The sequence below is a fragment of the Numida meleagris genome, chromosome 4, assembly GCF_002078875.1.
Source record: "Numida meleagris isolate 19003 breed g44 Domestic line chromosome 4, NumMel1.0, whole genome shotgun sequence".
Taxonomy (NCBI): Eukaryota; Metazoa; Chordata; class Aves; order Galliformes; family Numididae; genus Numida; species Numida meleagris.
Genome location: NC_034412.1, coordinates 72508328 through 72536123, shown reverse-complemented (window position 1 = coordinate 72536123; position 27796 = coordinate 72508328). Strand labels below are relative to the sequence as shown.

The window sequence follows — 27796 nt, the reverse complement described above, 5'->3', positions numbered from 1 at the left end:
TTAAATATAAGGTAGAAATGAATCAGTGAAGCATAAGCATAATTTAGCTGCAAATTTGTTCCATGCCTTGCTCTGTGTTCTCTCTCTCCTCTCAGTCACAGATGTTCATGAAAATGTAAACAAAACATAGCAGCCTCTTCATCAGGTGTGGAAATACAACATTTCAAGCTTGCCACACGTTTGGAAATTGTTCACTTGTCACTTATTCTGCATTCTGAAGAAGACTTGGTTCTTTTCATAGAATCATAGAATGGCCTGGGTTGAAAAGGACCTCAAAGATCATTGAGTTTCAACCCCCCTGCTGAGTGCAGGGCTGCCAACCACTAGACCGGGCTGCCCAGAGCCACATCCAGCCTGGTCTTGAATGCCTCCAGGGACAGGGCATCCTCAACCTCGTTGGGCAACCTCTTCCAGTACGGTGTTCCCTGCTAAAAAAGCACACAGGGGAGACTGCTATCAGAGTCTCTTGAGTGCAGTGAAATATTTTTCCTTGTTGAGCTGGCTAACTAATGGAGGGGTCTCACGTGAGTTCTCAGTAAATTCAGAAACTTTTTGGAATGGTTTAACAGAAGATTGCTTCATACAGGTGGAGATGTGTAAGTCTCCACTCAGTGATACCCACGTGCCTGAAATTACTGTCATCTGTAAATGAACATAAGTCATGATCTTCTTGACAACAGCAAGTCCCTTCCCAGTCACTTCGTTCCCATCACAACATCTTAAGCATGCTGAGCTCAGCGGGTTTCTAAAGAGCTATTATTTCCAAGTGATTGAGAAGCATGAAATACAGGTAGCTAACTCCATGATGAAGCTGAATTTACATTTGTTAATTAATATTGTATGCAGATTATGTTAAAATTTCAAGGAGAAAAATACTCCAAACCCGTGGAAGGAACTCCGAAACCACATTGATGAACCTCAAGTGAGCTGTCAGACATCATTTGAGGTTTCAGCAGTGATATGGAACATTTATTACAATGCTCAACTCTGACAAAAATCTTTGAAAAGAGTCATCATTCTGAATTAGTTGTACAAACTGTAAGGGTTAAACTACATATTTAGTCATGCATTTTCTAGCCACATGGTATGCCATGAATACTAGCCTCATTAGAAATCTGTGCAGTATCCTAGAATTGCTCTACTTCCAGATTTGGAGCGTAAAAGCATGTTTAAACTTCGTCATGGTCACATTGTTAACAACTTCTTTCCTCTGCATAAAAAAGAGGCAAGTTAATTAATTCCAAACAGATTAACTTTGGTTGAGGATACCCTATATAAATGCATCTCAGTGGCAGAACTCAGCTAGAATCTTGCTGCCCCCCAGGAAGGCTTGTAACGTAGTAGGAAGAGCGGTGTATGAATTCACACTGGGAGATGTCAGTTGTAAATACAGCAGGCCATCTGTCTGCAAAAAGATTTGTAAAGGCTCTTCTGCCCACACATGCCTTTGAAAAATTGACTGCTGCTCATGGCTTCTAAAGCACAGTTACGCTTCCAGGTAACCTAAGTCTAACCCAATGGATTAAATACATTTTCACACCACTGAGAAGACCAGATGTACTCAGAGATATCTTTTTTAGATAATTAAAGTTGCTGCGTTGGTTCTTTCAGTTAGAGTTTTGAAACTAGTTTTGAAAGAGACACACTAATTGCACCGCATACGCAATGTTTGTGCATGCTATGAGATACTGTAATGACAAATGATTCTTTTTATTTTGTCAAAGGTTTAGAGAAACACTGCCTAGCAAGAACATGTGTGGGCCTGTTGAACACATCCTTTGGAAAGTCTGGCAGGCAACAATCTTCCTCAGGAGACTAAACAAATCTGCTTAAAAAGCAATCCAGTTTTCAAGGCTTGAAGTTAAATATTTGCTACAAACATTAACTTCCCACCACACATCTGCTGGTCCTTACCTATTCTTCCCTCTGAGGGATCGTTTGTTATTCCAGGTGACAATTAAAATTCAAGTTTCAAAGTCAGAATCTAACAATTTCACCAGATATAAACCAGCAAATTACAGCTGTACAAAAAATAAAAAATAGAGTTGTCCACGCTAGGGAGCTCAAAGGGCACCAAAACAAGGCTCCTGGAGGTCTTTTTCTCAGGAACCACTTGTCAGAGAGAGACATGTTGAATTGCTTGAGTGACATGGGAATCTTGCCCAGGCTTCTTGTGCTTTGGAGGGAGTGCTCCCTATTTCTTCTGCTCACGCGAGTGGAGAACTTGTCCTGAGTCAGACATGGGAAGCACGCACACATGTAGAGAACTGTTGCCCTTGAGCTTTGCTATTGCCCATTCCAATAGCACAGAATGCCGATCACATTGTCTGTGCACTGAGGGGCTTTGAGAGTCCATGAGACTCTGCAGAAATGCTGCTTTTCCCTTCCCTCCCCATGTGTGTGAAATATACAGTACAGATTCAACCTGCTCAGAAAAAATGAATCTGCAACATGTATAATTTCACAGGCAGACAAATTCCACTTGCTCTTGTGATGGAGTGGAAAGATTTCATTTTTGTGGCATTACTACCAGTTGTAACTATTCTGTATATTCAGCCAAGGGCTTGGGTGTGGTCTGTCACATCTGCCCAGAGCAAGCTTGGAATCTGATGTATGGAAGCCCATTATCAGCTCCTGGTCCTTGGTTCCCTTCCCAAAACATGACAGGGAAATCCTCTGCACAAGACGATGTGAAAGCAGGATTGCAGTCCTTGCTATTCAAGCACTGACCGTGGCAACTATTAACCAGCAACTCCCTTTGTTCAACTCAGTTGCCTTTATACTTTGGAAAAATTGCAGATGATTCAGCAACCCTTTTTTTTTTTTTTGTCTCACTTCCCTCCCCACTACCCACACATCCTTTTGCAGGGTGCATCTTGCTGGGAGGAATAATTGCTAGTGCTGGTGGCAGCAGAGCGATGGTGTCAGCAGGGGATGAGAAGGTGGGGCAGGAACCTTGGGGGCAGACAGACCACAGGGGGGACTGGTGAAAGTCAGGAGGACTGGCAGAGGGGAGACAAAGGGTACCAGCAGCCCTCAGACCCATAGCTGTGCCATTATATCAAAGAGAAGGCCACAAATATAACACAATGAACAGTTCGACTCAGCAGCCCTGAGGAGCGCAGGGCTCCTTCCCGACGCTGCCTGCCCAAATCTTCCAGCACATTACCTACAGGACAGAAAAGACCAAACATGCCTATTATAATGGCATGATTGATAGAAGCAACTAACAATTTGTCCTGACAGCAACGCCCAGACTGAGGGCACTAAAAGAAGGAAGCTGTATTTTATGATTGTTGTATAAATGCTCTGAGTTAGAATGAACTTCTCCATCTAAGTTAAGACCACTTTTGCACTCACCAACCACTGAATTGTCAGCAGTGCCATCACTGCACCAAATGTCCTCGTTATCACAAACCTTATCATTTTTCTTGCCTTATGGAGGGCTGCAAGTTCTGCTAACAGAGCTAACTGTACTCACAGAACTGACTTGGATTTCATTAAGGCGCTGACTCAGTATCAAACGGCACAGAGAAGGAACTGGATTTACAAACCAATGTACAGAGCAATCTCCAAGGGCTGCTATTAGTGCGGCACCGATGAGTAAAGGCCCCTTCCCACAGGCCAAAGCTCCTCCATGGTTTGATAATTTGATAACCACCCCAGCAAAAGCTCTCCCCGCTCCCTTCCTCCCTCCCTTGGCGCGGCTGACGCCACCGGCCCGCACGACCAGCCCCCCCAGCCGCAGGGGCAGCCCGCACAAGGCACCAGAGGGCGCTAAGGGAGCACGCCGCACCGCCCGACCCCACCAGGGGCACTTCCAGGTTACGCGCGTGACGCTGTGGCTTGGGCGGGCTGGAGGAGGCGGCAAGATGGCGGCCGGATGCGGGCCCTCCGCCGCCCGCCGGCGCCGCTGAGGAGGCGGCAGCGCCCGCCCCGCCCCGCCTCGCCTCGCCTCCACCCTCCTGTGCCGCGGGCCGCCCGGCCATGTAGACGGGGCGGCGCGGCCGGCCTTCCCCTCGCAGCCGCCCCGCAGCCGGCAGGCGCCATGGAGGACGTCGGCTCGAGCGTGAACGCGGACGCGGAGGTGCGGAAGCTACAGGAGCTGGTGAAGAAGCTGGAGAAGCAGAACGAGCAGCTTCGCAGCCGCCACGGCGCCCTGCCCGCCGCCCCCGGTAGCCCCAAGCGCCTCCTCAGCGGCGGGGCTTCACCATCGCCCCCCGCCGCCGCCGCCGCCTCCCCCCCTCCGTCCGACGGCCGCTGCCTCAGCCCCAGGGCCGCGGCGCGGCGGCCGCCCCCCGAGGAGCCCGGGGGCGGTGAGGGCGACGGCCTGCTGGACGACGCGGCGCCGCTCCGGCCTGACGAGCTGGAGCGCCTGGCCGGCTGCGAGGAGGACGAGACCGGCTGGTGAGGAGGCGGGGAGGGAGAGAAGGCGGGGGGCAGCCCGAGGCCTGGCCTTGGCCCGGGGCCTGCAGCCGGGGGTGGCGCGGGGAGGCCTCGCCCCGAGGCGCGGGCTGCGGGCAGTGTGGGGGGTTCCGTGCGTGGCGTTAGCCCTCCCCGGAGGCCCGCAGCCCTGTGCTTTTGTTCGGCCGCGGTGACAGCTCGACATCAGGCCGCTGGAACCGGCTCTGGCTCTGCCACGGATGCGGCGTGCCGTGCTCAGGAGTTCAGGAGGTGCGGTGGTGTTCTCTGAGGCAGTGTAGAACTAGCCCACGGCTGCTGTTGTGCTTCTTTAAATGCGCATCTGACCTCAATTTCTTTCAGCTGTAAAGGCAGTAAATGTAACGTGCTCTATCTCGGAAACGTTGTCCTGCTTGTTTTCATTTGTTGCTGGCTTTCCTGGTCAACCTACTGTAAGGAACCTGCGTTAGCTGGGAGTTGGACTGGATGATTCTCCCAGGTCCCTTGCAACCCCTGCTGTTCTATCATGCTATGATATAGGACCACAGCTCACCGTAGGCAGTCCCTCTCTGTTTAAATGGACAGTTTGCCTGCTGCTCCAGCAGAAACAGCAGCTGGAGGTTGTTACCTTGTCCTTATTGCACTTAGATGAGCTTCTGCTGGCAGTCAGGGAGGTTTCCTCTCCTAGCATCATGCTGTTCTGCAGCTGCCTGAAGTTTCCTATGACACCGGTTGAGAGGATTGGTGTAGGAGTTTTGGGAGAAGCAATGGGGAGGAGCATGATATCAACAGAAACACAAGAAAAATGTGTTCTGAGAGGAAAAGTGTAACATAAACACTCTGACTTGAGTTTGACAAGCAACTCTGACTCAGCTGCAGAAGTCTTTTTCAAGGACTAATGCTCAGACAAGTAGATTGTATTAAAAAAAATGTATTTGAGTAACTGACACCATTAAAAACACTTAAACGTTGCCCATGCATGAAATCATTTCAGTTGCTCAGGGAGGATGCAGTGTGTGTACTGCCTCAGAGGAGTCATTTGCTTGACATCCAGCCTGATCCACAGAGAAGTATGAGAACATAAGTTTATTCTGATCCAGCACAAGCTTACTAAATTAAAACAAGGCATCATCTTCCAGAGGATGAGCCTGTGCAAAGTAGCGACTCTTATTTCCCAGCTTACGCCCCGTAATCTACTGGTTTATAGCACGCTGGGGGAAATAGAGCGTTCTGAATTCGCACAATAAGTTTGCAGTGATATGGCACATTTTTTTGAGTGTCATATTTTCTACTGGCAATAGGCGTTATCATTTTTATATTAATGTTAAATTGTGGAGAGCTTGATTAACCTCCCCAGCGGAAGTTAATGTCGCAGCTCATGGTGACAGTGATGACGTAAATGCCGTGTGTTTTTGTTTATGCACTTCTGGACACTCGTGGGCAGGCGGCACAGCTCACTCAGCACTGCACTTGCTGGTGTCAGATGTTTGGCATGTTACTTCTGCTGCCTGTTGTTGTGGCTTCAGTCATGTTTCCATGCAAATTCGAGTCCTCAAAAGACAACCGAGCGTAAGTGCAGTCTGCTGCAAGTCTTTGTTCCTTTCCTGTTATACTGACTACCACATGAAATTTCATTCTCAGTGACCGAGAGATCAAAACACAACTTCAGAAGAGTCGTTTTAAAAATTCACTTGTAGCACTCACTTATCAAGAAATATCAGTATGTCCTTTCATGCTATAATTTAATATGCACTTAATGATAAGCGTGGTTTGGCTGCTCTGATAGCAGTCTCCCCTGTGTGCTTTTTTAGCAGGGAACACCGCACTGGAACAGGTTGCCCAAGGAGGTTGAGGATGCCCCGTCCCTGGAGGCATTCAAGGCCAGGCTGGACGTGGCTCTGGGCAGCCCGGTCTAGTGGTTGGCGACCCTGCACTCAGCAGGGGGGTTGAAACTCGATGATCTTTGAGGTCCTTTTCAACCCAGGCCATTCTGTGATGAGAAAATTCAAGTAATTGAGCCGACTGAAAAGGGGGAATGTACTCAGTTAAACCTTGTGTGAGCTCTTCAAGGTTCAGATGGATTTGGACTACTCTGCTCACTACTGCTAAACCCAAAATCCAGTTTAAACTGCGGGATTATACCAGGGTAGAGATCAACGACCGCTTGCCAATTGGGGAAACCTCGGATGGAAACAGACTAAATTTAAATCACAGCTTATGCTTAAAAGGTTAATTTGTCTGTTGATTTGTCTGCATGCAGAAGTCTAGATTTGTCTTAGCTGTTGATTTCAGGAGGACCTAGCTGTGAGAGATAGTAGCTGGTGAAGGCTGCTGGTTATCTCCATGCTTTTCTCAGCTTTGTGTAGTACGGACACTTTTCAGTCCTTGTATTCACATGCTCCGTTATGAAATTGTCCGCAGCCTTGTAGTGACAAAATAAATAGTTCTCTTCACTGAGAAGATTGCATTATTGTACATTTAATGCTCACATGAGATCAGTGCTTCTGAATCCTTGTTAAGGTGGTCAGACTTTCTTCCTGATATAGTACTGAAGGTTGCACATAGGCACGTGTGCACGTGCACACAGTGCTGAACTTCAGCTAGGCCTGTTAGGAGTTTGGTTTAGGCCTACTCTGTTCAGAGGAGCAGGACACAGCATACAGCTGCTTGCCTGACTTGCTGGGTAAGGTTGGGTGTGGGTGCATATCACACTGAAGATGACTTGGTAACAGTATTTAAGGTGGCTTGCTATGCTGCTTATAAAAAGTGAGTTGTTCATTTATTGCAGGATAAGTGTGCACACGTGGGCAATTACTGGAGTTAATGTCCTGTGGATCCACACTGTGACTTACTTCGCAGCAACTTCTTGTACCGTCGCTTTCTGAAGCTTTCTGAAGAGCTTTCTTTAAATATGAGAGCAAAGCGTAGTGATTTTTCTTGAGAACTAACTCTGATGTGCACATGCTGCATGTATAGAGGTTGCTGTCTATCTGTTTTACGCACGCTGCACAGTGAACTTCTGAACAGTTGCATGCTGTCCTCGTGGTGTTGCTGTAGAAGCTAGCCTGCCCGTACTGGTGTTTGTGTGTCACTTCAGTGTAAAGCCCACTAGTAGGGCTGGGGGATAGCTCATGGTTGGCTGACTTTGTTTCCAGACAGAAGTCATTTGCTGTACATTTAAAGTGAAATCACTGTTGGATTGCTTATATTAATAGTGAAAACTAATATTTTTCAATGTATTTGTTGGGTATCCTGTTTAGTTGAAATGGAAAGCGGGTACTTTTCCTGCTATACACACTGTCATTCAGCAGCTATTCCTGTTAAAGTAATACCTATTTTTAATAGTTTACACTTCTGTTCTAGTCATCTGTTCCGGATAGCTGGCTAAGTTGCTGCTTTGAGATATAGAGGATAAAAATATGATTGTCATCTGGAGTGATCATCTTACATCTCATTGCTTGATATCCACCGAACACCCTAAAGTTTGCTGTGGTAAACCAGGAAAATGTGGTGTGTTTTAGTCCAGAGCTGCACCTGAATGAAATCCCATTGCTGGAATTATATTGCAGCATTTTCTGTCAGCTGCTGAAGTCATGTTGTGTTAATGTTGCCTGGGCCTCTTGGAATCTGGACAGGTTCTGATCAACTCCTGACTTGTGGCTTTAAGTAAAAGAGAAGGTGATGCTGGGAGGTTAAGTATAAATCTGATGTAAAGTTTATCTTTTTAAACCAAATTCTGCTAATAGCTTCTCAAACTATGAAGATGATGTGGAAAGCAGCATGTTAAGTTGTCTAAGGGTTACACAAGTTATTAGTTATTGAAGGGTAATTACTCATAACATCAAAGACTGATGTCTTTGAGATGTCTTTTTTATGGCGAAATGGGTGCTCGAGGGCTGCAGAAAGAAAAACTTTTTCACATTTTTAACTTCTTGTGTGATGTTCCTGGCTTTTAAATATGAGTGATGCTTGGTTATCGTGAAAGCTTTGACACGGATTTCCTTTACTGTCTTCATGGTATTCCCCAAATTTACCTCATAATCATGTCTTGTTTTGGTATGATCCGCATTTCTGCCTCCTTGTAGGTGTTAGTAGAGTTCTGAAGCTTCTCTAGTTTAGATTCATACTGTTGTACCCAAAGCTCTGTTTCCCAGACTGCCCTGTATTCTTGTCTGATTTGTTTACTTTTAGTAGCTCTTTCTCGTAGGCCTTTTCCTGGATATTTTAAGGGAATTTCTTACTGATCTGTACCTACTTATCTATTTTTCCTTCACATCTTCTCAGCAGGTTGCTTTCTTCATCCTGCTTTTGCCTGGAACATGTTTTATCCATTCCCTTGTTTCATTCTCTTGTGCCTGTTTTTGCTTAATGTGACCAAAATAAATAAACTTGAAGTCAGGTTCCTTCCACTTGGTGCATTCCATCTAATTGGATCTGCACCTTGTTATTCATCTGCATGTTTTTCTCATGTGCTTGAACTATAAAAGGGCTTTGGTACAAAGGCTCCTCCTTTCTTCCTAGTTGGAATCTTGGCTTCTGCTTTCATGTTGGGCCATGATACCCATGGTTGGCCTGTGCCAACCAGCCACTTGTATCTTAATGTGGTGGGAGGTGTGCTCATCAGGTGAGCTAATTCTAATGGCAATATTCCATTCCCACCTCCGTGTCATCTTTCTTCAAAGCTTTTCCCAGCTCACTTGTGCCCCAGTACAACATGTTATGACTCACCATATTAGGCTGGCATTGTCCTACGAGTGCGTAGTGACGGTTGTCCTTGTGCAGAAGCCTTTCCCTTTTTGTGCTGTGTCTTCCTAGAACTAATCAGCAGAGCCCCTGACTGCTTTGCGTGTCAGGCTGGCACTGCTGTGAGAATGCTCTGTCACTCTGGCTAGTGACAGCTGGAGGAAGGAAACGTTCCTGTGCAGCACAGTCATGTGTCTGAGCTTCTTAAAGCTGTTACAAAATAGGTCGGTGCTCCCAAGCTTCTTTTCATGTACTGTTTTCATTTACTTGATCTTGTGTCACTAAGCTGTAGCTGAGTCTTTTCTTTCTTGTGGATCGGTTGGAGTGTAGTTTTTCTGATGTGTTAATATTTGAAGTCTGGGTGGCAACTGTAAGTTGCCTGCTTCCTCAAACATGTTCCATTTCCTGTTTTTAGAAGGTGATTTAATGGTGTTTAAAGATGTATGAAGTCATGGGTACTCTTCAGTCTTAATGTGGCTGTGCTGCCATTCAGTGGAGTTATTTTGCTGTTGAACGCGTAAATGGTCATGGATGGAAAGAAGTCTCTTCTGGGAAGCTCTTCAGCTAGAGAGGACCTGTGCCTTCAGAGTCCTGTGGCAGCTGGATGAAGAAGATCACTGAGCTTTGTGAAGTTATTTCTACACGCTTATTTTAATTCCATAGTATCCTTTCTGTTCTTCCTTCCCTTTCTGCTATTGGGAGGAGGAGAAGAAGTAAAAGCATCGCTCCAGCGCTTCACCTTGCTCTTGCTCTTTATTTTTTAAACTTAAATTAAGCAAAGCAAGAGTTGCAGCAGTTTCAAGATGTAGATTAGTTGCTCTTTGTCGGACGCGATAAAGATCACTGCTTTGTAATAATGAGAAATAATAATGGCACAACATAGAAGAAACTGTCCTGAAGGAGTAATTGCATTATTGCGTTGGCACATGTGTGCTTCTTACCGTGAGGTAGAGGAGTTGTATGAAATGTGTATATTCTGCAGTTCTGTCTTTTTTTGAAATGTAGGGTGAAACAAATGGTTAGAGGAAAAGCAACTGGCTGGAAATAGGTGGAAGAACCTGCAGTATGGGTTTGGATAGAGGGTGAGTGCAAAAATAGCAACTGTGCGAGCCTGGATTGTTTCAGTAAATAAATTGCTTGTCAAACAAATGCAGCAGTTGGAAATTGCAGAAAATAACTTTTGTCTTCTTAATTAGTCTTGTAGGATTATTCAAGATACCCACCGTGTGCATCCTTAAAAAGAGGACAGGCACTTCAGTTTCTTGCCCATTGTGCTAGGTATTACTGTAAACACTTCTAATGTGCATGGAACTTCTCAAACATGGCAAGGCATGCCAGCTGCCGGGGAGCTGGGAGTCTCCTTGGCACGGCACTGAGGTTGGCTTGGCTGCCTTTGACTCTTTTGTGTTCTGTAACCCTACCTTAGGATGGAAAAGAGTACAAGGAGATACAACTTCTGATGTCATTGGCATCAAGGAAACAGGAATTTTTGCTGTTTTGTAGAGGAGCACACTGACTCAAATGGTTCTCAATTGTTCCTAAGCTACTGGAATATGAGGTCTGTCACTAGGTGTTCCTAGAAGAAACACACATTTAACCATTTCTGGAAATGCAAAAGCTCTAGTTAGTGCTGCAGGTCTTGCAGTTTACTTTGTCTTTTGCTGAAACAAATTTCCAGGTTTGTTTTTGTTCAAAAGATAAGGCTTAAGTATCCCTATTTTGAGTGAGTGATTGGATATGACTTCTCCTTTAAGCTGTTTGTTGAGGGGTGATGCATTTTCAGCTAAATTTTTAGAGCCTTTTAAAATGGAATGCTTGTTTCTTCAGTTATGAAATACTGAATTTAGAATAAATGAATGGGAGTGCTAATGGGCAAAGGCCTTTCAGCACGTCCTCCAGAACAATATGTTCCCATTGTTTCCCTTTACTCTCCTACATGCATTATCTCTTCTTCCTTGTTTTTAATGCTTGACTGTGTACCCTTTAGGACAGAGGAGTCTCTTTGTTCAGTGTGCAAAGGAAAACTAAAGGATCAGGTGCTAGGATACAAGTTACAAGTAGAAAGAAAATGTTTATCATTCAAGGATACAAAATTAGGAGATGTGTCCCATGCACTTCAGCACTTAAGGTGGTTATTGCTTACAGCTTCTTTGCATTTAGGAAAACTCTAGTTGCATGTTGCATAGTGCTTTATTTTCCTCTTTAAGGTGAGTGTTACTTAAATCAAGGATGATCAGTCCTCAGTTGTATGTTTCTGTAATGGAGTGAAGTTGTCCATATATCAGTGTGTGTTTGTTTCTGGCATATCAATCAGTTTATCAAGGTGTAGCAATATAGGCATCAGCTTTTGACAGAAATCCGTAGATAGCCATGTGCTATCAGTATTATACTGTATCCAAAGTCATTAATTTAAAGCTAGAACTTGTGCTTTCTTTGTAGTTTGGGTTTGTACTGTAGGTATAGTATAAGAATAGAAGTAGCATGGTGTGTAGTGTTTTTTTACGTGCCTGATTTATCCACATTTGTCTTCATAATGTTTTTCTTCTTTTCAGGTTATATACATCTCCAAAGAAGAGACTGACTCCAATGCAAAAATGTGTCAGCCCATTAGTTTGGTGCAGGCAGGTGTTGGATTACCCAAGTCCTGACATTGAATGTGCTAAAAAGTCCCTTATCCACAGGCTGGAACAGACAATGTCAGGTGAGTTCTGAGTATTAACACCACTGGGTTGTACGTATTATTTTTAATCAGAGTCAGAATGATTGGAATTAGCTAATAGTTGTGAAAAAAGAGAATGAGATGCAGCAGTTAATTCTGTCTAAAGTTGTCATGGTTTGCAAAGAGTGATTCACTGTCATAATTTTCTACATTGTGAAGCATTAATGAAGCATTAGCCGTGAGCCAGGATTTCAGAGTTCTAGGCCACCTGCATAGCTGCAGTGTGTTCCTTTCTGAAAGCTTCTGACCAACGTCCTTAAGTTGGAGATCTTATTTTAAAATAGCCTGTATTATACTAGCTGTTGTACTTAACTAGTTGTTAGGTGCTTTCAGTATGTTAGCACATTTTTTTTTTCTAAATGAGCTATTTTGTCTAAGAAAATGAAGTTCTTGAATACTTTGGGGAGATAATATTGATTTGTTTTCCTCCCATCCCCAGTAACTTAAGATGATGTCACTATTAGATTAAGAAATCGGTGTGCTGATGGACAGTCAGCTGAATGTGAGCCAGCAGTGTGCCCAGGTGGCCAAGAAGGCCAATGGCATCCTGGCTTCTATCAGGAATGGTGTGGTGAGCAGGACTAGGGGAATAATCCTGCCCCTGTACTCGGCACTGGTGAGGCCCCACCTCAAGTACTGTGTTCAGTTTTGGGCACCTTGATACAGAAAGGACATGGAGGTGCTGGAGCAGGTCCAGAGAAAGGCAACAAGGCTTGTGAAGGGCTTTGAGAATATGCCCTATAAGGAGAGACTAAAGGAACTGGGGCTATTTAGTCTGGGGAAGAGGAGGCTGAGGGAAGAGCTTACTGCTCTCTTCAAATACCTGAAAAGTGATTGCAGTGAGAGTGGGGTTGGTCTCTTCTCACTGGTGACAGGTGACAGGACAAGGGGAAATGGCCTCAAGTTGCACCAGGGGAGGTTTAGGTTGGATATCAGGAAAAAGTTCTTTACAGAAAGAGTTGTTAAGCACTGGAATAGGCTCCCCAGGGAGGTGGTTGAGTCACCATCCCTGAATGTGTTTAAAAACCATCTGGATGTGGTGCTCAGGGACATGATTTAGCGGTGGGTTGTTAGAGTGGTATGGTTAGGTTGCGGCTGGACTTGATGGTCTTGAAGGTCTTTTCCTACCTGAGCAATTCTATGATTCTGTGAGTATTCTATGAAATCCAGAGTTTGATTTTTTTTTTTTTCTTGATGCAACATGGTTATATTCGAAATTGGGGAAGAGCTGAGTGTCTGGTCCTTGAGGAGGGAAGCCTGCCACCTTCATCCTTTTATTCACAGCATTCTGATGTCCAATTAGCAGCAAAATGCTGACAGTCTGGTTAGAATTCTCTGTCCATCTAATTTCTTCATTATTTTTCGTGTTAACTTACCAGTAATACTTTGCCCTATGAATGCTCTATGCTTGGTTGTAACCTCTAACTGTTTTCCAAAACTTGCTTTAACTTCTTTGTTCAAGTCTATTTTTATTGGGAGGAAAAAAAAAAGTGAACTGAGAAATGCCTTAATTACTATTAATATTTGCTCTTGCTCCATATTTCCATCTTCTTTGCAGCCTTGTGCTACTTTTTTCTTTGTTACCATTATCTACAGGAATTAAGAGAATAATTGGATTTGACCTACGGATATCTGAACGGTTAGTTCCACAGATGTTCCCAACCACCCTTTACATGGTCATACATAAATTTTGCTGAGTTTTATTATAACATTTTTCCCTTCTTTGAATTCTTCTCTGGAGCAGTTCAGTCTTTATTCCGATTTGTACTAAGATTGTTCTTAATAAAATTTGAAAACATTGCTAGTAGATAACATGAAAAATCCAGTTCTGTTAGATCTGTTAGAAAAACTAGCAAACGTAATGGTGAAATTGCCTTTATAATGAGTTATTTCATTTCAGCAGGTACCACAGGTTCTGGAACCCTTAGAATATTTTTAAAAGTTCAGTCGTAGTTGAAGCAGGATGGCAGGACGCTTCCATAGGAGATGGCTGAACTTGTAAGTTTCATCATTCAAGCTGTGCCTGGGCAACTTTGTCTTTTTTCCATATCCCCAATAATCTACCTCTGGCAGTTACTCTTGCGAGAGTACAGCAACTCACCTATGGTTCTAACAGGGAAAAATATTTCTGGTAGAAGAGATGGGCGCTAATGCTGCTAGTTGGAGAAGACTGTATGGAAAAGTGAATTTGTAACAGAAAATCAAATTCTCCTTTAGACCAACCAGACCACTGCAGAAATAGGGTAGCAGGAAGCTCCGCCCTTGCAACCTTTTGTGTTTCTTACCCCACAATTTCCAGAATATCTTGGGCTTTGTATTTTACATTCTAATTGGTCCTGCCTCAAGGACCACCATCTCTTCACCTGTTCTGAGTTGGTGATTCAGTTAGTAAATTTCAGTTCCAGTCTCCATAGATAAGGCTTTTCATACTGCTGTTACTTTCTCTCCTTGATCCTTGTTGTTTGTTTTGCGATGACTATTTTCTCTTTGGCAGTTCTTGTTATGTCTTTCTAATCTTTTTGCCTCTTCTCAGTCTCAAATGCACTCTTGTATTCCAGATTTTCTCCTTTCTTCTTAAAAAATAATCTTTTTCCACTGTGTGATGATAAAGAAGAGAAGAGGGACTTTCAGCTCCATGGAAACAGTTCCTGAGAACATGGAAAGCGTGGTGCCTTCTTGCTCTTGAGTTCAGGTTTACAGTTGCAGGGAGAGGACTGCTTAGTGTTGGAAGAGTATCCAGGCTAGAGGAAACCATAGGCGTGTTCTGGTGCAAAGTCTTCTCTTAGCTTTGCCCTCCAGTCCTTGGTCAAAAGTGTGAAGAGTGTGTTTCATGTTGGCTGGAAACCAGCACTTCCAACACAAGAGTGTCTAAAATGATATCAGGTTTTACAGATGAGCGTGTGAAGAAACAGCGGGAACTATACTATTCCTCTCTGTTTTAGAGCACAAGAGAAACTGAAGACCAATGTAACTGACTATTGACTAAAATAAACTGGGTGGTGAATGCTGTTTCTGAATGTGATAAAATATGCATTAAAATAAAAATGCTCATCATTTCACTAATCCTTCTCTCTGATGTTTTGAAAGCTAATGTGTGATCTAATCAAAGCTGATGTTTCATCTAATAGAGAATCATTTTCATGTTACAATTTGTCCTGCTAACATTGTCACTCCTAAGAAAGACCATATTTTGCATTGTTGAAAAACACTTAATATCTTCCTACGCTATAGAAATCCCTATTGGAATTCTGTACCAGGAATACCAGGTCTGAATACAGCTTTTTTCTTTTGCTTTTCTTCTGGGGAAAATACAGTACTGAGGAAGGTAAAAGTTTGTACTTGCCTAGGATGACAAATGTACCGTATACATTTCATAATGTACCAGGGAGTACTTACCTGTATATAATGAAAGTATGCTTGCTTTCATCTGAAGAAATCTGCATGTCATAAATACTTAGTATCATTGTGGATATGTACAAAGAGCCTGTTTTTAAGATTTTACGGTAGTACAATTGTTTCCAAACTTGTGTTTAATATTTTAGCATTTCTGTAATAAATACAAAATAACTGTTGTTCATACTTAGGTTTTAGGGCTTTCTGGAATAGGTATTTTGGAGTTGTTGCATGAACACTTGAATAGCACTGAATTGTCTCATCAGAGTCAGCCAGAATACAGCCACTTCTAATTACCTTCTTTGTTGACTGGGCTTGATAATAAAGCACAGGTTTTGTTTGTGACATTCGCAAAATAAAGTGGAGGCCCCTCAAGAATACTTGCTAAAATTCATTGAATTCACTAGTTGGTGAAACTAGCACGTATCATTTAAGCCTGAAAGTGAAAGCTGAAATTGAAAGCAGTTTAAGGAATCTTCTGTGCAGCTGGCTTTAATTGCTGTCATTCGTGCCTGTGCTGCATTCTGCTAGTCATTCCATTGTGGTAACACAGTCCCTCTAGGGGTGCTACTAAAAATTGGTTCTCTGATGAAATCAGATATTACTGACACCGCTTCAGTAGTGTGGGTAACGGTGCAGCCCCCTTGTATTGAGTGAGTGAGGAGGTCGTGACCGAGGGCAGAACGTGGGGTGGGAGGAGGAGCTGAAGCAGGCTTTGCTGCACAAGACAGCATTTCATGCAACTGTTGTCTATTTGGCTTCTTTTAATGTTTCAAAAAAAAAAAAAAAAACAGAATAAAGGAATTTTTAGTAAACTAAGTGAATGCCAAACTGCCTGACACAGCAGAATGGAATCTGGTTATTTTTATTTTTTAATCTACAACTATCAATAGCCTTTTTTTTTTTCCTTTGAAAAGCTTTTTTTCCCCCCAGAACCTGCTTGAGTATATTGCCACACATCTGCGAGGCCTATTCGTGTCAGTTTGTAATATATATATGCATAGTTTCAAAACTGTCATGCCTTCATGTGTTCAGTATCTAGCAGCTCAGCGAGCTGCAGTTTAATCTAGATACAATTTATTTGTCAGTTTGGCATAAAGTACTTTCAGCAGTGAAGAAACTGTTTTACCAAAACTGATCATATTTCCTTTGGTTCTCACTTTCCCCATCAAGGTTCTATTTTCTATTATTTTGAAATGGAAACTAAATTTCTGAACGAAACATTTAAGTAGGTGTATAAATCATAAACTGGCGGCTGTGGGAGTGGAGGTATAATAGCGGAAGCGTATGCTGCTAATTAAAATTCATCTGAGGGTCCTTCAGGATTGAAATATGTAAGGCCGGTAGCAGTGGCAATTACCAAATTCTAGCTCCGACGTATGTGGCATTTAAGCCTGCTGACAGAGAATCCCGAAGCAGGGAACAATCCAACAGTTTGAAAGAGCCGTTAAGGACTCTGTTTTGATAAGAGATTTTTGACCAGATGTAGTAAATGTGATTATGGATTCCAACTAAATGAATTTCACATTAAGGTATGGCATACCCTGAAGAACTAAATTTGGCTGAAGTCTTAAATAGTTGATGAGAGCAACCAAAGAAGTGGCTCTTACGAGAAGCATTAGTATAGATGGTTATATTTGAAGCAATGATGTTTTAGTCTAACCTGGTAAAGATCTGGCATTGTTGCTAACCAGCCTGGCAGTGTAATGATTTGCTTCATCCTGGTGTACTTCAAAAACACTCTCTGAATAAGAGATGTAGTCCTGCGATTGGTTGCTTTAGTTACAGTCTTTAGGAAACAGAAGAAGAGTAACGGTATAACCACCGCACGGCTTGTCTTGGTGACTTCTGGAGCAGCCTTTTTGAGTGCAGTATATATTTACCACTTAAGTCTGTGTTGCAGTAAGAACTATGACTGTTTTTTCTGCTTTACAGTCTCAAACAGATTCAGGGTATCCAGAAATACAAACAAGCATTTGCCTCGTTTAACTTTTTTTTCTTTTAGCATACGCTTAGGAGAATTTCATAAGCAGTGTTTCTAGTTCTCTGGTACCAGTCTTGGAGTTGCATTTTAAATAGCGCATAAGCTAGACAGGTCTCTGAATTCTGGAGAACTAGTCATGAACTGCGCTCTCATATGATTTATATACATATTAACTATTCTTTCCCCCTGAAAGGCAATTGCAGGAAATACGTGAATGCTGGCTGGTTTAGTTCCCTCTGTATATATCAACACTATCCAAGGAATTAGCTGTAATTCTCAAAGAATGGCTGAGATGAAACCTAGGGGGAAAGAGAACAAGATTGCTTTGGTCGATTGATATTTAAAAACATTTGAAATGGCAGAAATCAAAGGTAACCGCTTCAGAAATTTCATGTTACTGTTTGGTTTTCTATGTGGAAATCACGTTAGGATTTCATCTGGATGGCTGCAGTGTCGCAGCAGCTCCGTAGTAGTAGCCAAAAGCAATCTTTCTCTGTCAGTACTTCCACAAGCTAAGGACTCTTTTTGTCTTCAATGGGCACTTGCTGTTATTGTAGCATAACATCTGTCATTTTCCAGGGTGGGCTGGTAGGGCTGCATCAAATACTCATTCAGATTGTAATTGGGGCAACTGTGCTTCATGTACTCTTACCTTGATACACATAGGGATGCCTCTTTTCGTTGTGGTTAATTACAAAGAGGATGGTTTTTGTAGCCCTTTATATTTAATGGTGTCTCTGATTTGTATGTAATGCATAGGTTCTGTGTTAGCATAGCTTAGCTACTACAGTCAAATTTTGAGTCACTTCCCTCCTCCTTCCCAGTGCCTAGGTTGAGCATGCGGAACAAAAGAAAACCAGTGTGGCAATTTTAGATCTGATTTGTACTAAGAAAGTACTTGTTACCTTATCTTGTAGTTTTCTTGTGTTAGGTTTAGTATCTAAGAGACTAAGAAATCAGATGGAAAAAGAATCCCTGCTGACTTAAGTGCTTTGCTTGAATTGTATAGCAATTCAATCACACTGAAGTTACCATAGTATTGTATTCATTTTTCTTGCTTGTTCCTGTATTATAATTTGTCATTTTCCTCCTCTTTCGTACAGCCATGAAGAGACAGAGTTTGTACAATAGCCCTTTCAGCGCAGTCAGTTATGCCAGCTCCTATAGTCCAAATACCAGTAGCCCCTACAGCAGTGGTTTCAACTCTCCCTCCTCAACACCAGTGAAATCTGCTTTAGTGAAACAGTTTGTATCTCCGGGTACCTCAGGTAAGTGTGTGTGTGGAGAGGGATCCCTTCCTTCCCCCTCTTCCTTTCTTTCAAAAATACTTTACATTTTCATGGCACTAGAATAAGAAGGGCACCGCAACCCATCAGTTTTTTTTTGGTAGGAAGTTTGCATCGTGCGGCGTTTAAGCTTTTTAGGAAAGGCATTTTTTGCATAGTTTTTGGCGTGAGATACATTTTCAGTGTTTTCTTTGGATACCCATGTACCTAAGATAACTGGTTACATTTTAACAGTTAGACCAAAACTCTTATTATGGCTTCTGTGAAGTCCCAGCACACATAAGAAGCTTCTGGAATTGACTTTGTGTAGTACCTTTAGACATCCCCTGTTGGTGGTTATAAAGTCTGTGCAATTACAGTATTACTTACTTACTGAAACCTTTGGCATGTGATGTATCCGACAGTACAGCTGAGTTGTGAACAATGTCATCTAAGAAAGAAGCATGTATTTCAGTTAAAGATATTCCTTAAGGCTCTGCAGGCATCTGTATAAACAGTAATTTCTGGCAACCTTTTCTGCCTTTATTATGCACCATAGGCACTTTCTTTGCTTTAGAAAAATTGATGTGTGGAACATCTCTCTGCACTGAAGTCAGGATGTTGGCTCATTGTATTTACTTTAACTCAAGTTAGTTTGCAAGGAAGAGAAAAAACATTTCATTAAAAGTTCCACTATCCGTAGTTTGCTGTGGACTTATAAAGAGAATCCTGCACTGCAATATATTCACCAGAGTCATTACCCAAGTTTTGTTTTAATCTATCTAGCTCTGGTCTTCGTTATTGCTACAATCCTGCTGCCATCTGTCACATGGCAACAAACTGTAATGGAATATTGGCGAGAAGGTTCAACCTCTATTGCCACGCCACCAACATCTGCCTCTGACATTGCAGGCCAGCATAGTCAAATAGAAGGCATTACTTTCAGAGCAGCCCTTGTTGTGTGTAGAAATAAGAATGAAGATGTAAATGTAACAGGCATGCAGTTGCTCTTTCTGTAAGAGTTGTACAAATTTCGTAGTGTATGTATCAAATTGTATATTGTTAATTTCAAGTGTCACCATTATAGTGATTTTTGTAGTTACTCATTTTCAGCGTAGATTTGCAGTCAAATATTTCAAATGTCTGTCTGTTAGCCTCAAAGTTTTAAGTCATAATCTGTTTTCAGATTGTTGGTTGTTCTACCATACCAGGATATGTTTGTTTGTTTGTTTTATTAACACCTCCTATTACTTTATTTTCTTTCTGTAGGTCATCTTAAAAGCTCAGCTGATAGGAATCCTCCGCTAAGTCCACAGTCCTCTGTGGACAGTGAATTAAGTGCATCAGAGATGGATGAAGACTCTATTGGGTCTAATTACAAGCTAAATGATGTTACAGATGTGCAAATTCTAGCACGAATGCAGGAAGAAAGTAAGTATTTTGCATCCTGAAAACCAAGTGGGATAGCTGACCTTTTTTTAATTAAATAACTGCAATAGAACTTCCTTAGCAGGAATGAGAGAGAAGCCTTTGCTGTATCAAGGATATACAAATGTAGTTTTCCTGAGAAGACTAGCTAAGGGCTTCTGTCTCCTGGATAAGGAAAGGAAATGTATACAGTTCTATACAGGTACTCCTGCCCTGGTACATTATGTACGTTATAAAGCATGTACAAAAGTAGAAATTTTAAAAGGATGATGTAAAAGTGAAACGAACAGTAATTACAAACACTACTGTTCTTCCTTTTATCACATTGAATTGTTTTGTGTACTCCTTGGGGTAAGTGCTCCCAGCTTTGGAGATCACTGGTCTAACTGAACTCTAGTTTCACTAGGGGCAGCTTTTTGTTATATATATCTCAAGAGGCATTTCATTGCAGCTGCTGTAATTCTTACAGGGTGTTACATGATAAGAAAATTAAGTTGTGGCCTGTGTTGTGAGTTTCCAGCCTGGGAGAGGAGATGAACAAGTAGACAGCACAACTATACTGATGATTGTTGTAGTATGAAAAAGAAGAAGCCCAGCTACTTACTCAGCTGTTAGACAACCTTGTTTGGTACTAATCCGGAATTAATTTTATGTCTCAAATAAAAGAGGGAAGATGGGCCAAATGTTAGTTTGAACACTGGGCAGGTGGTTGTGTTGAGTGATGCCCAGTCTGCACCCTTTGTGGGCTGACAAACAGTAACCATGTACTCACTGTTGCCAGGCCTCCGGCAAGAGTATGCAGCAACTGCATCTCGGCGTAGTTCTGGTTCTTCCTGCAATTCTACGAGGCGAGGCACATACAGTGACCAGGAGCTTGATGCACAGAGTTTAGAAGATGAAGAAGATGGCACACATCACACAGTGCACCCTGCTGTTAGCAGGTTCTCACCGTCACCTCGTAGTTCTCCCTGGCCTTCACCAAAACAGTCTCCAAGGAATTCTCCTCGTTCCCGATCACCTGCTCGAAGTATAGAGTACAGCAGAGTGTCACCCCAACCTATGATTAGCCGTTTACAGCAACCTCGTCTTTCACTTCAAGGCCATCCTACAGATATGCAGACCAGTAATGTCAAAAGTGAAGGTAACGAGCTGTGTCTCAAATGCATTACACAAGTAGCTAAAGTAGTTGTGTAATTCCTGTAAAAGATTTTGTTCGGCGTGAAGTGCTAAAACTATATGCTTGCACAAAACCATGGTTTAATCTCAGAGTTGTTTAAGAAAAAGTACAGTAAGCTTAAATGCTGCTGGGGAGCTTTAGGTGGCAGATGAGTTGATAAGCTTCCTCTGTATCTTAGATGTTACCCAGTCACCGAGCGTAGTCGAGTTTTGTTGTGTGGCAGGGAAATGCACTAAGATAAAGGAGAGCACAAGGGAAACTATCGTTCACCAGTAGGCCTTGAGATGGCAGAATAAAATGAAGAGAGGATAACCACTCAGAAGAAGAGTAACGTTGCAGTTTAGGCATGCCTCTAGCCTGTGAGATAGCTGAAGGCTTTCTTCTGACACTGCAAGACTGTGAGCTCTTTCTTTGACCATGAATATGGCCTTAAAACATGAATACTGTCTTTGTTGACTATTTTAAATAAATGTTGAAACTGTGCAAACTGCCACGCAGTAAAACTTCACACCAAATGTACTGTCATATAATAATGTTGTTCTGATACAGTTTTGCTCCTTGAATACGCTTCCTGGTAGCAAGCCAGCGGAAACTCCTTTAACACAGCTGAAATTCCACAAGCATATTCCCTTTTTTAAAAAGGTAGTTATTTGGCAAATAAAATCTTAAATTCAGAAATATATTTAGAAATGAAGAATTGAGCTTATTTATTTCTCTCCAAGGTAAGATGGATGTGAAGTGTCTAAAGTTGGGTTGATGCAGAAATATAGTTTTGAACAGTTTTTCCATGTATCTTTTTTCTCCTGCTCATACGGCAGCGATCTGTATCACTTACAGAATTCCACTGACTAAGAGATTCTTGACTTTTAATTAGGAAAATAAATGTGGTAGGCTAGAGCTTCTGGGGAAGATGATCCTGCAACTCTAATCAGCTATTCAAGAATATCTTTGGAAGGGTTAACATAAATCTTATCTAGAGGTTTGTGGAAATGTTAGGGGTGTAGGAAAGCATTCCACAGAAAAGCTAGTAAATTCTGTGTATATTTTGACTTAGTTGGGAATTCCTTTCCCATTCTTTTCTAGGGCTTCATGAAATTCTTAATGCATGCTAGGTGAGATACAACAAAAATATTGCATGAGAGGCCAGGTACAAAAGGCTGCTATCCCAAATATCAGAGGGATGAAAATAGAGCATGTAATCATGTGTTCTGAAACATTTCCAAGGAATTCTTTTGCAGTGTTTTTTGTGCGGTTGGATGTTGCTTGGATATTCAGAGCCAAAACTGTTGCTTGGGACATTTTTTCTGCTCTAGAAAGGGTAATGGGAAATCTGGATGTTGAGGAATGCAGTGCTAACTTGTAAGAATATTCAGCCTATGAAGACACTTACTTTTGATTTCACCTTTAGCGCTTGTGCATGGTTAGAGTACTTCTCCCCTGCATCTGTCTCCATAATTAGCTTGGCCATTCATCGTGCCTTGTCATCTGTGCTCTTCTGTCCTGAAGTGTCATCAACCCAGCCCTGCATGGGTTGGACGTATGCAGAATGCCACAAGAGTTGAGAGAAATTCAGTGGCATCTTTATGCCTTCTGTGAGAAATCGTACAAATTTTATAAGCTCCTTAAAGAATCAGTATTAGCTGAATCAATAGTCAAGTTATATGTGAAGGAGTCATAAGACTTTATAATTTTGAATGCTGTGTGTTAAGAGTTTCTTTCCAAGTGAGTGCCTATTTGTTACATAGCGTCCTGATATGGGGCTGAGTGGTGCCAAATATTGTCTCAAAAATTACTGGTTTTAATCTTAAGGCAAGCATTGTATGGTATTGTTCTCTGGATAACGACTTCAGCAAGTATGCAACACTACATGAGAGATTTGTATATTCAATTGCTGTAACGATGGAACAAAAGCCAGGGAATTATAATTCAGACACGTTTCCATTTTGGAACGCCCCATTCTTGTTAATTTTTTTTTTGCCACAAGTGAAAACTGTATATTCTTCCTTTTTTATGTATAAATGTAAACTTTATTTCAAGATGATCAAAGAACAATAATGGAGCAAAGTATGCATTTAGATTAGTTTTATGTAGCTAACTGTTTGTGACACTTAGATTTTGGGTTCAACTGTTGGTTAATAACTTGAACTTTGTCAGGCATCGGGCTACACATGGCTATGTCTTTGTGTTGTTTCACACAGAAAAACTAAGGCGTAGTCTTCCAAACCTATCCAGGACATCTAACATCCAAGCTGAGTCTGTGAAAAACAGCAGAAGTGACTCAAACTTCCAAGTGCCAAATGGAGGAATACCTCGCATTCAACCTCAAGCCTCAGCCAGTAAGTACTTTCCTGACATTTTAGTGGATATGTCAGAATTAAGTGATGGTACTGAGCTGTTTTCCAGTTTCATGGCACAGAGAAACACTGCATGCCACACTAGAGGCACTAATCTGGATTTTAATCACATCTGTCTGAAATACAGCTTTTTTTTTTTTTGTAAAATAAATCGAGTATCGAATGTACTGAAAGAACGTTAGTCTCCTGTTAAATTAACATTCATGCAGTCCTAAAAGCATATATGAAGTTCCAGAAAGAGTATAAATACTCTGAAGCAGTTCAGTAGCGTTAGACAGAATGTATAACGCTTCATCCTATTGAATTTTATTTTCAGACTAGAAAGACACATCACGCTATCAAAATGCTTATCTTGATGATGGGTTTGCCATTTTTAACTAGTGAAACCAAATCTGAAATCATTCGTGCAATTTTAACTCATTTGCAGTTTATTTTCTTCCGCTTTGTCACCTGAAAATTATGCATTCAGTTGCAGATTTTGTTTTTTCAAACATCAGTGTTTCTCAGTGAATTCTTAGATGAGCCTGAGTCCCATGAAACAAAAAGCGCAGTGCTGGCTTAGTGCCTGCTAGTTTGGTTGGAAGTGAACCACTGATGTGAGAACACTGCTGATCTCACAAGTCTCTTAAAAATGGTGACCTTAAAGCCAAAGCAAATGAAACGCAAATGTTCCGTGCTTCTCTATATGTCAATATTGACAGTTCCTTTTGCTTAAATGTTTCCTGACCATTTTTATTTTAAAACAAGTTTGAAAATGAATAAGCCTGTGTGACATTTTCAAAGGAATAACACATTATGAATATTATTATTTGTAGAGCTTCGATCTATAAAATTTCATCACTAGTCTAAGTATTTGACAAGTAATGTAAGATAGTATTTGTGAATGAAACTAATTTCATTTTTACCTGTTGAAGAGTAAAGGCATACTAGCATACCTAATTGGCCTTTTTAACTAGGCCTTTCAAAAGTTTGCTAATACAACCAAATGCAGCTAAATGCAGAATAATACGGACCTTGCAAAGACAACAAGATTTCTGTCTTTGTAGTGACTCGGGATGTAAGGGTTCTGTGGACAATTTGTGCCAGCTGTGTGATACTGTAGCCAAATCTATACAGATCGTATTTGGTGTTTTAAAATCGAGTGAACTTGAAAGGGGAGAGTACAGAGGGCAGTTTAGCTAGTCAGAAAGCTATTTTCTAATATTCACAGTGAAACTTTATAGAAAGATCAGATAGCAGAAGTCTCCGTTTTCAAAATTTGAGTTACTTCATTACAGGAACGAGACATGTTTATACATACATAATTGTTTTCAACTACTGGATGGATTGAGAATCATAGAAAGTTTTAGGTAGATCTGTTTGCTTTTTATGGGAATCTTTCCCCAAATGTGAACCACTCTAGACCAACTTACATCTAAATGTAAGTTAAGTATCATTAACAAAGCCCAGATTTCTAGCTTTTACAGTTTCCCTGCTCTTACAGATGTTTGTCAGAGTCTTGCTATTGACAATCGTAAAACGGTTTGTGTATGAAGTCAATGAGTAAGTATCTTTGCCTAGTCTGGATTAAAAAAAAAATCCTCAAAACTGTACATTGTATAAATAAAATTCCAGAATTGTGTTTTTTTTTATTGTACCCTTTTTGTTTTATTGGTTTTATATTTTGTCACCTTGCACAAAGCACTGTTAAATTGCAGCAAAGCTTTGTTTTCCCTTGGCAATGACTTCTGCGTCTAAGGATTCAAAGCTTCCTCATACCTGCTAGTTTTGCATGAGCTTACCTTTGCAAGGATGCTGGCTTGCCACCTGGGATCACTACTTTTCTTTTTGTCAACGATCTGCTGTTCATAATTTACTCGCACATTTGCTGTGGCTGCAATACTGAACTTGCTATGGTTGCTGGCATTCAAAAATGAGTTAGGAATCCAGTAAGTTTCTGTACAGACAACTCCTGATGTGGTTACGTAGGCAAATTAATACATGCTTGATTAAAGAGTAGATGGAAGATAATTGCAGTAAGTATAATTGCAAAAGATGAAGGCATTTTATAAGCTTTAGTTGTAAGTTGGTGAAAAATCCAAATTCCCTTTGAAAAGGGATTGAATGAGTAAACTACATATTAAGTGTAACTACTGGAATCTTCATTTACATACGGTTCACTGGGCTGTCATGCAGAAAGGATTTTTGAATATGAAAGCGGATAAGTATTTCACTGTAGAACGCTGGAAGATAGGGTAATACTTGCATTCTCCAAAGAACGGGCATCTTCTAGTCTTTAATGTGTTACAAATTGCAGAAGTCTCTACATTTAGATTCTACTCTGTGGAGATTGTGCAAAACCGTACAACTTACATGGTGGCTTCCACACAGGAGCTATGTGGATCATGTATGCATGAGGCTTTTGGGCGTACGCAGCATTAATAACGCAAGGATGTGAAATGTTTAAGCAGAGTTAATTACACTGCTTTTTCAAGGAGCTAAGCTGTAGGTTGTTCAGATTATTAGTGACCGTAGTCTGCTTGCCAAGATCCGGCTGCTTGGTGTGTTCAGAGCAAACGAGCATGTATATTTTAAGGAAACCTAAGTATTCCAGTTCAGTTAATCAGAAATAAATACAATTAAATATATTCAGCTTGCACCATCTGTGAGAGGTAATATGGAGCAGTTCAAGAGCAGCAAATAGTGTGGATGAGCATGCACTCTGTGCTCACCTCAAATCATGCCTCCACAGCATTGCTCAAGTTCCCTGCGTGAAGTTCTTTGCAGTGGCGTAGTGCACATACTACTTAGTTGTTAGGTGCTGGGAACTTTCCTGGAGTCTCCACTGAGAAGGAAAGAAGGAATTTGATATACACATATATATTTAATTCTTTCCACATCATCTCACATCTCTGACTTGCAAGTAGCGTAGTAATGATGGGGGAAGCAACTGACTGCCATGTACAGCTGGCAATTTAAATGTGGCAGAATTACTTAGGGAAAACAATATTCGAGGTCATAAATATGAAGGAAGAAGTTGTTCTTGATTTAGTGTGGTAGAACAAAAACACTGATTCAGTAAAAAGCGGTATTACAGAATACTTGTGGACAGGAACACTCTGGCCAGTGGTTGGCCTCGCTAAATTCCTTTAAGAAAACACGTCTGGGAATTGTGCTCATTTTTAAACATTTTCATGTGTTTAATTGGCTGTTCATGAGTATCAAAAAACAAGTTTACAGGAAGGCCGTGTGTCAGAAGTTGAATAATAACGGATTATTGCTTCATGCTTTCTTTTTTTTCATTAGATTCTAGTTGGTGGAAGGATTTTTTCTTCTTTTAGGCACATTTTATAATGCTTATAAACATGTTTATTCATTTTTGCTGTTTGTTGAAAATGAAGGTTTTTGTTATTAAGATCAAAATGAGTAGACCACCTCCTTATATTTTTAGAACGAAGGTAAAACACATGATGAAATTCCTTTATAGCTCATAAAATATTGCAAATTTTGCCTTGACGGAAGGATAACAAGTCCTTTAGAAAAGAAGGCTTGGTACTACTTGTTGCTCCTCCTGCCTTCTATAGCAGTAGTCAACAGTTGGTGATGTGAGTACCGAGCTTCCTCGCTCAGGGTCAGGCTGTTCAGGCACAGCTGTTCCCCCACCTTTCTTCCCTCTCGCTACGGAAATAAGCCTTACTGGTGTAAGCAGTTTTATGCTGGCATAAAACTACGCACTGAGGTGAGCAGAGATGTTTTTTCATACGTTATCATTTTAAGAAGCCTTTGTGTGGGCAAGGCGTTATTTCACTGACTGCTTTCCTTCTTCCCTCCAAAAATATGCTGCGGTGAAAATATGCTGAATCAGTGCGTTCCTTCTGGCAATAGATAGTTCTCTCTTTGCCAGGTTTCTGCCGCTCTTGGAACACTGGCTTCTCTCTTGGTATCTGGTAGGTAGTAAGGATGTTTCAAGGCACTATTAGCCCTTGAACATTACTAGAAAAAAGGCAGGACATAGGAGCAATAAAAAGCAAAGAAAAAATGGCATGCTGTTTTCTCGCTGACAGCTGCTAATTCTCAGTTTTGTGTCTTCATTCCAAGTCCTCTTGTGTAACTTCAGAGAAAAAAAGGCAAACATCTCTCAAATGGCTTATGTTTGCATAAAAAAACTATAACTTTTTAAAATGATGCTCATGCTCGTACCAAAAGGGATGCTTTTGAAAACTACTTTAAAATGAAAAGTTTAGTCTCACTTGATCAAATAGGACAGTTGAATTTTCATCTTTATTATCTGATCTCGCACTCATATTGCTGTAGCATGCGTGCTAGGTGGCTTGTTCTCCCTTTGGTGTATTT

At 41.5% G+C, this 27796-nt stretch overlaps 1 protein-coding gene across 2 annotated transcripts in view; it reads left to right on the top strand.

The window, feature by feature from the left end:
- SLAIN2 (SLAIN motif family member 2) overlaps positions 3914-27796 on the top strand; it is a 31661-nt gene continuing 7778 nt past the window's right edge. The window contains exons 1-6 of one of the 2 annotated variants that reach the window (XM_021394879.1): positions 3914-4407; positions 11697-11845; positions 18344-18508; positions 19775-19936; positions 20715-21074; positions 23309-23446. In XM_021394879.1, coding sequence (XP_021250554.1) covers positions 4049-4407; positions 11697-11845; positions 18344-18508; positions 19775-19936; positions 20715-21074; positions 23309-23446 — 1333 coding nt within the window. In that variant the 5' untranslated portion in view covers positions 3914-4048. The remainder of the gene's footprint in view (positions 4408-11696; positions 11846-18343; positions 18509-19774; positions 19937-20714; positions 21075-23308; positions 23447-27796) is intronic. The other variant, XM_021394880.1, reaches the window with a different exon arrangement.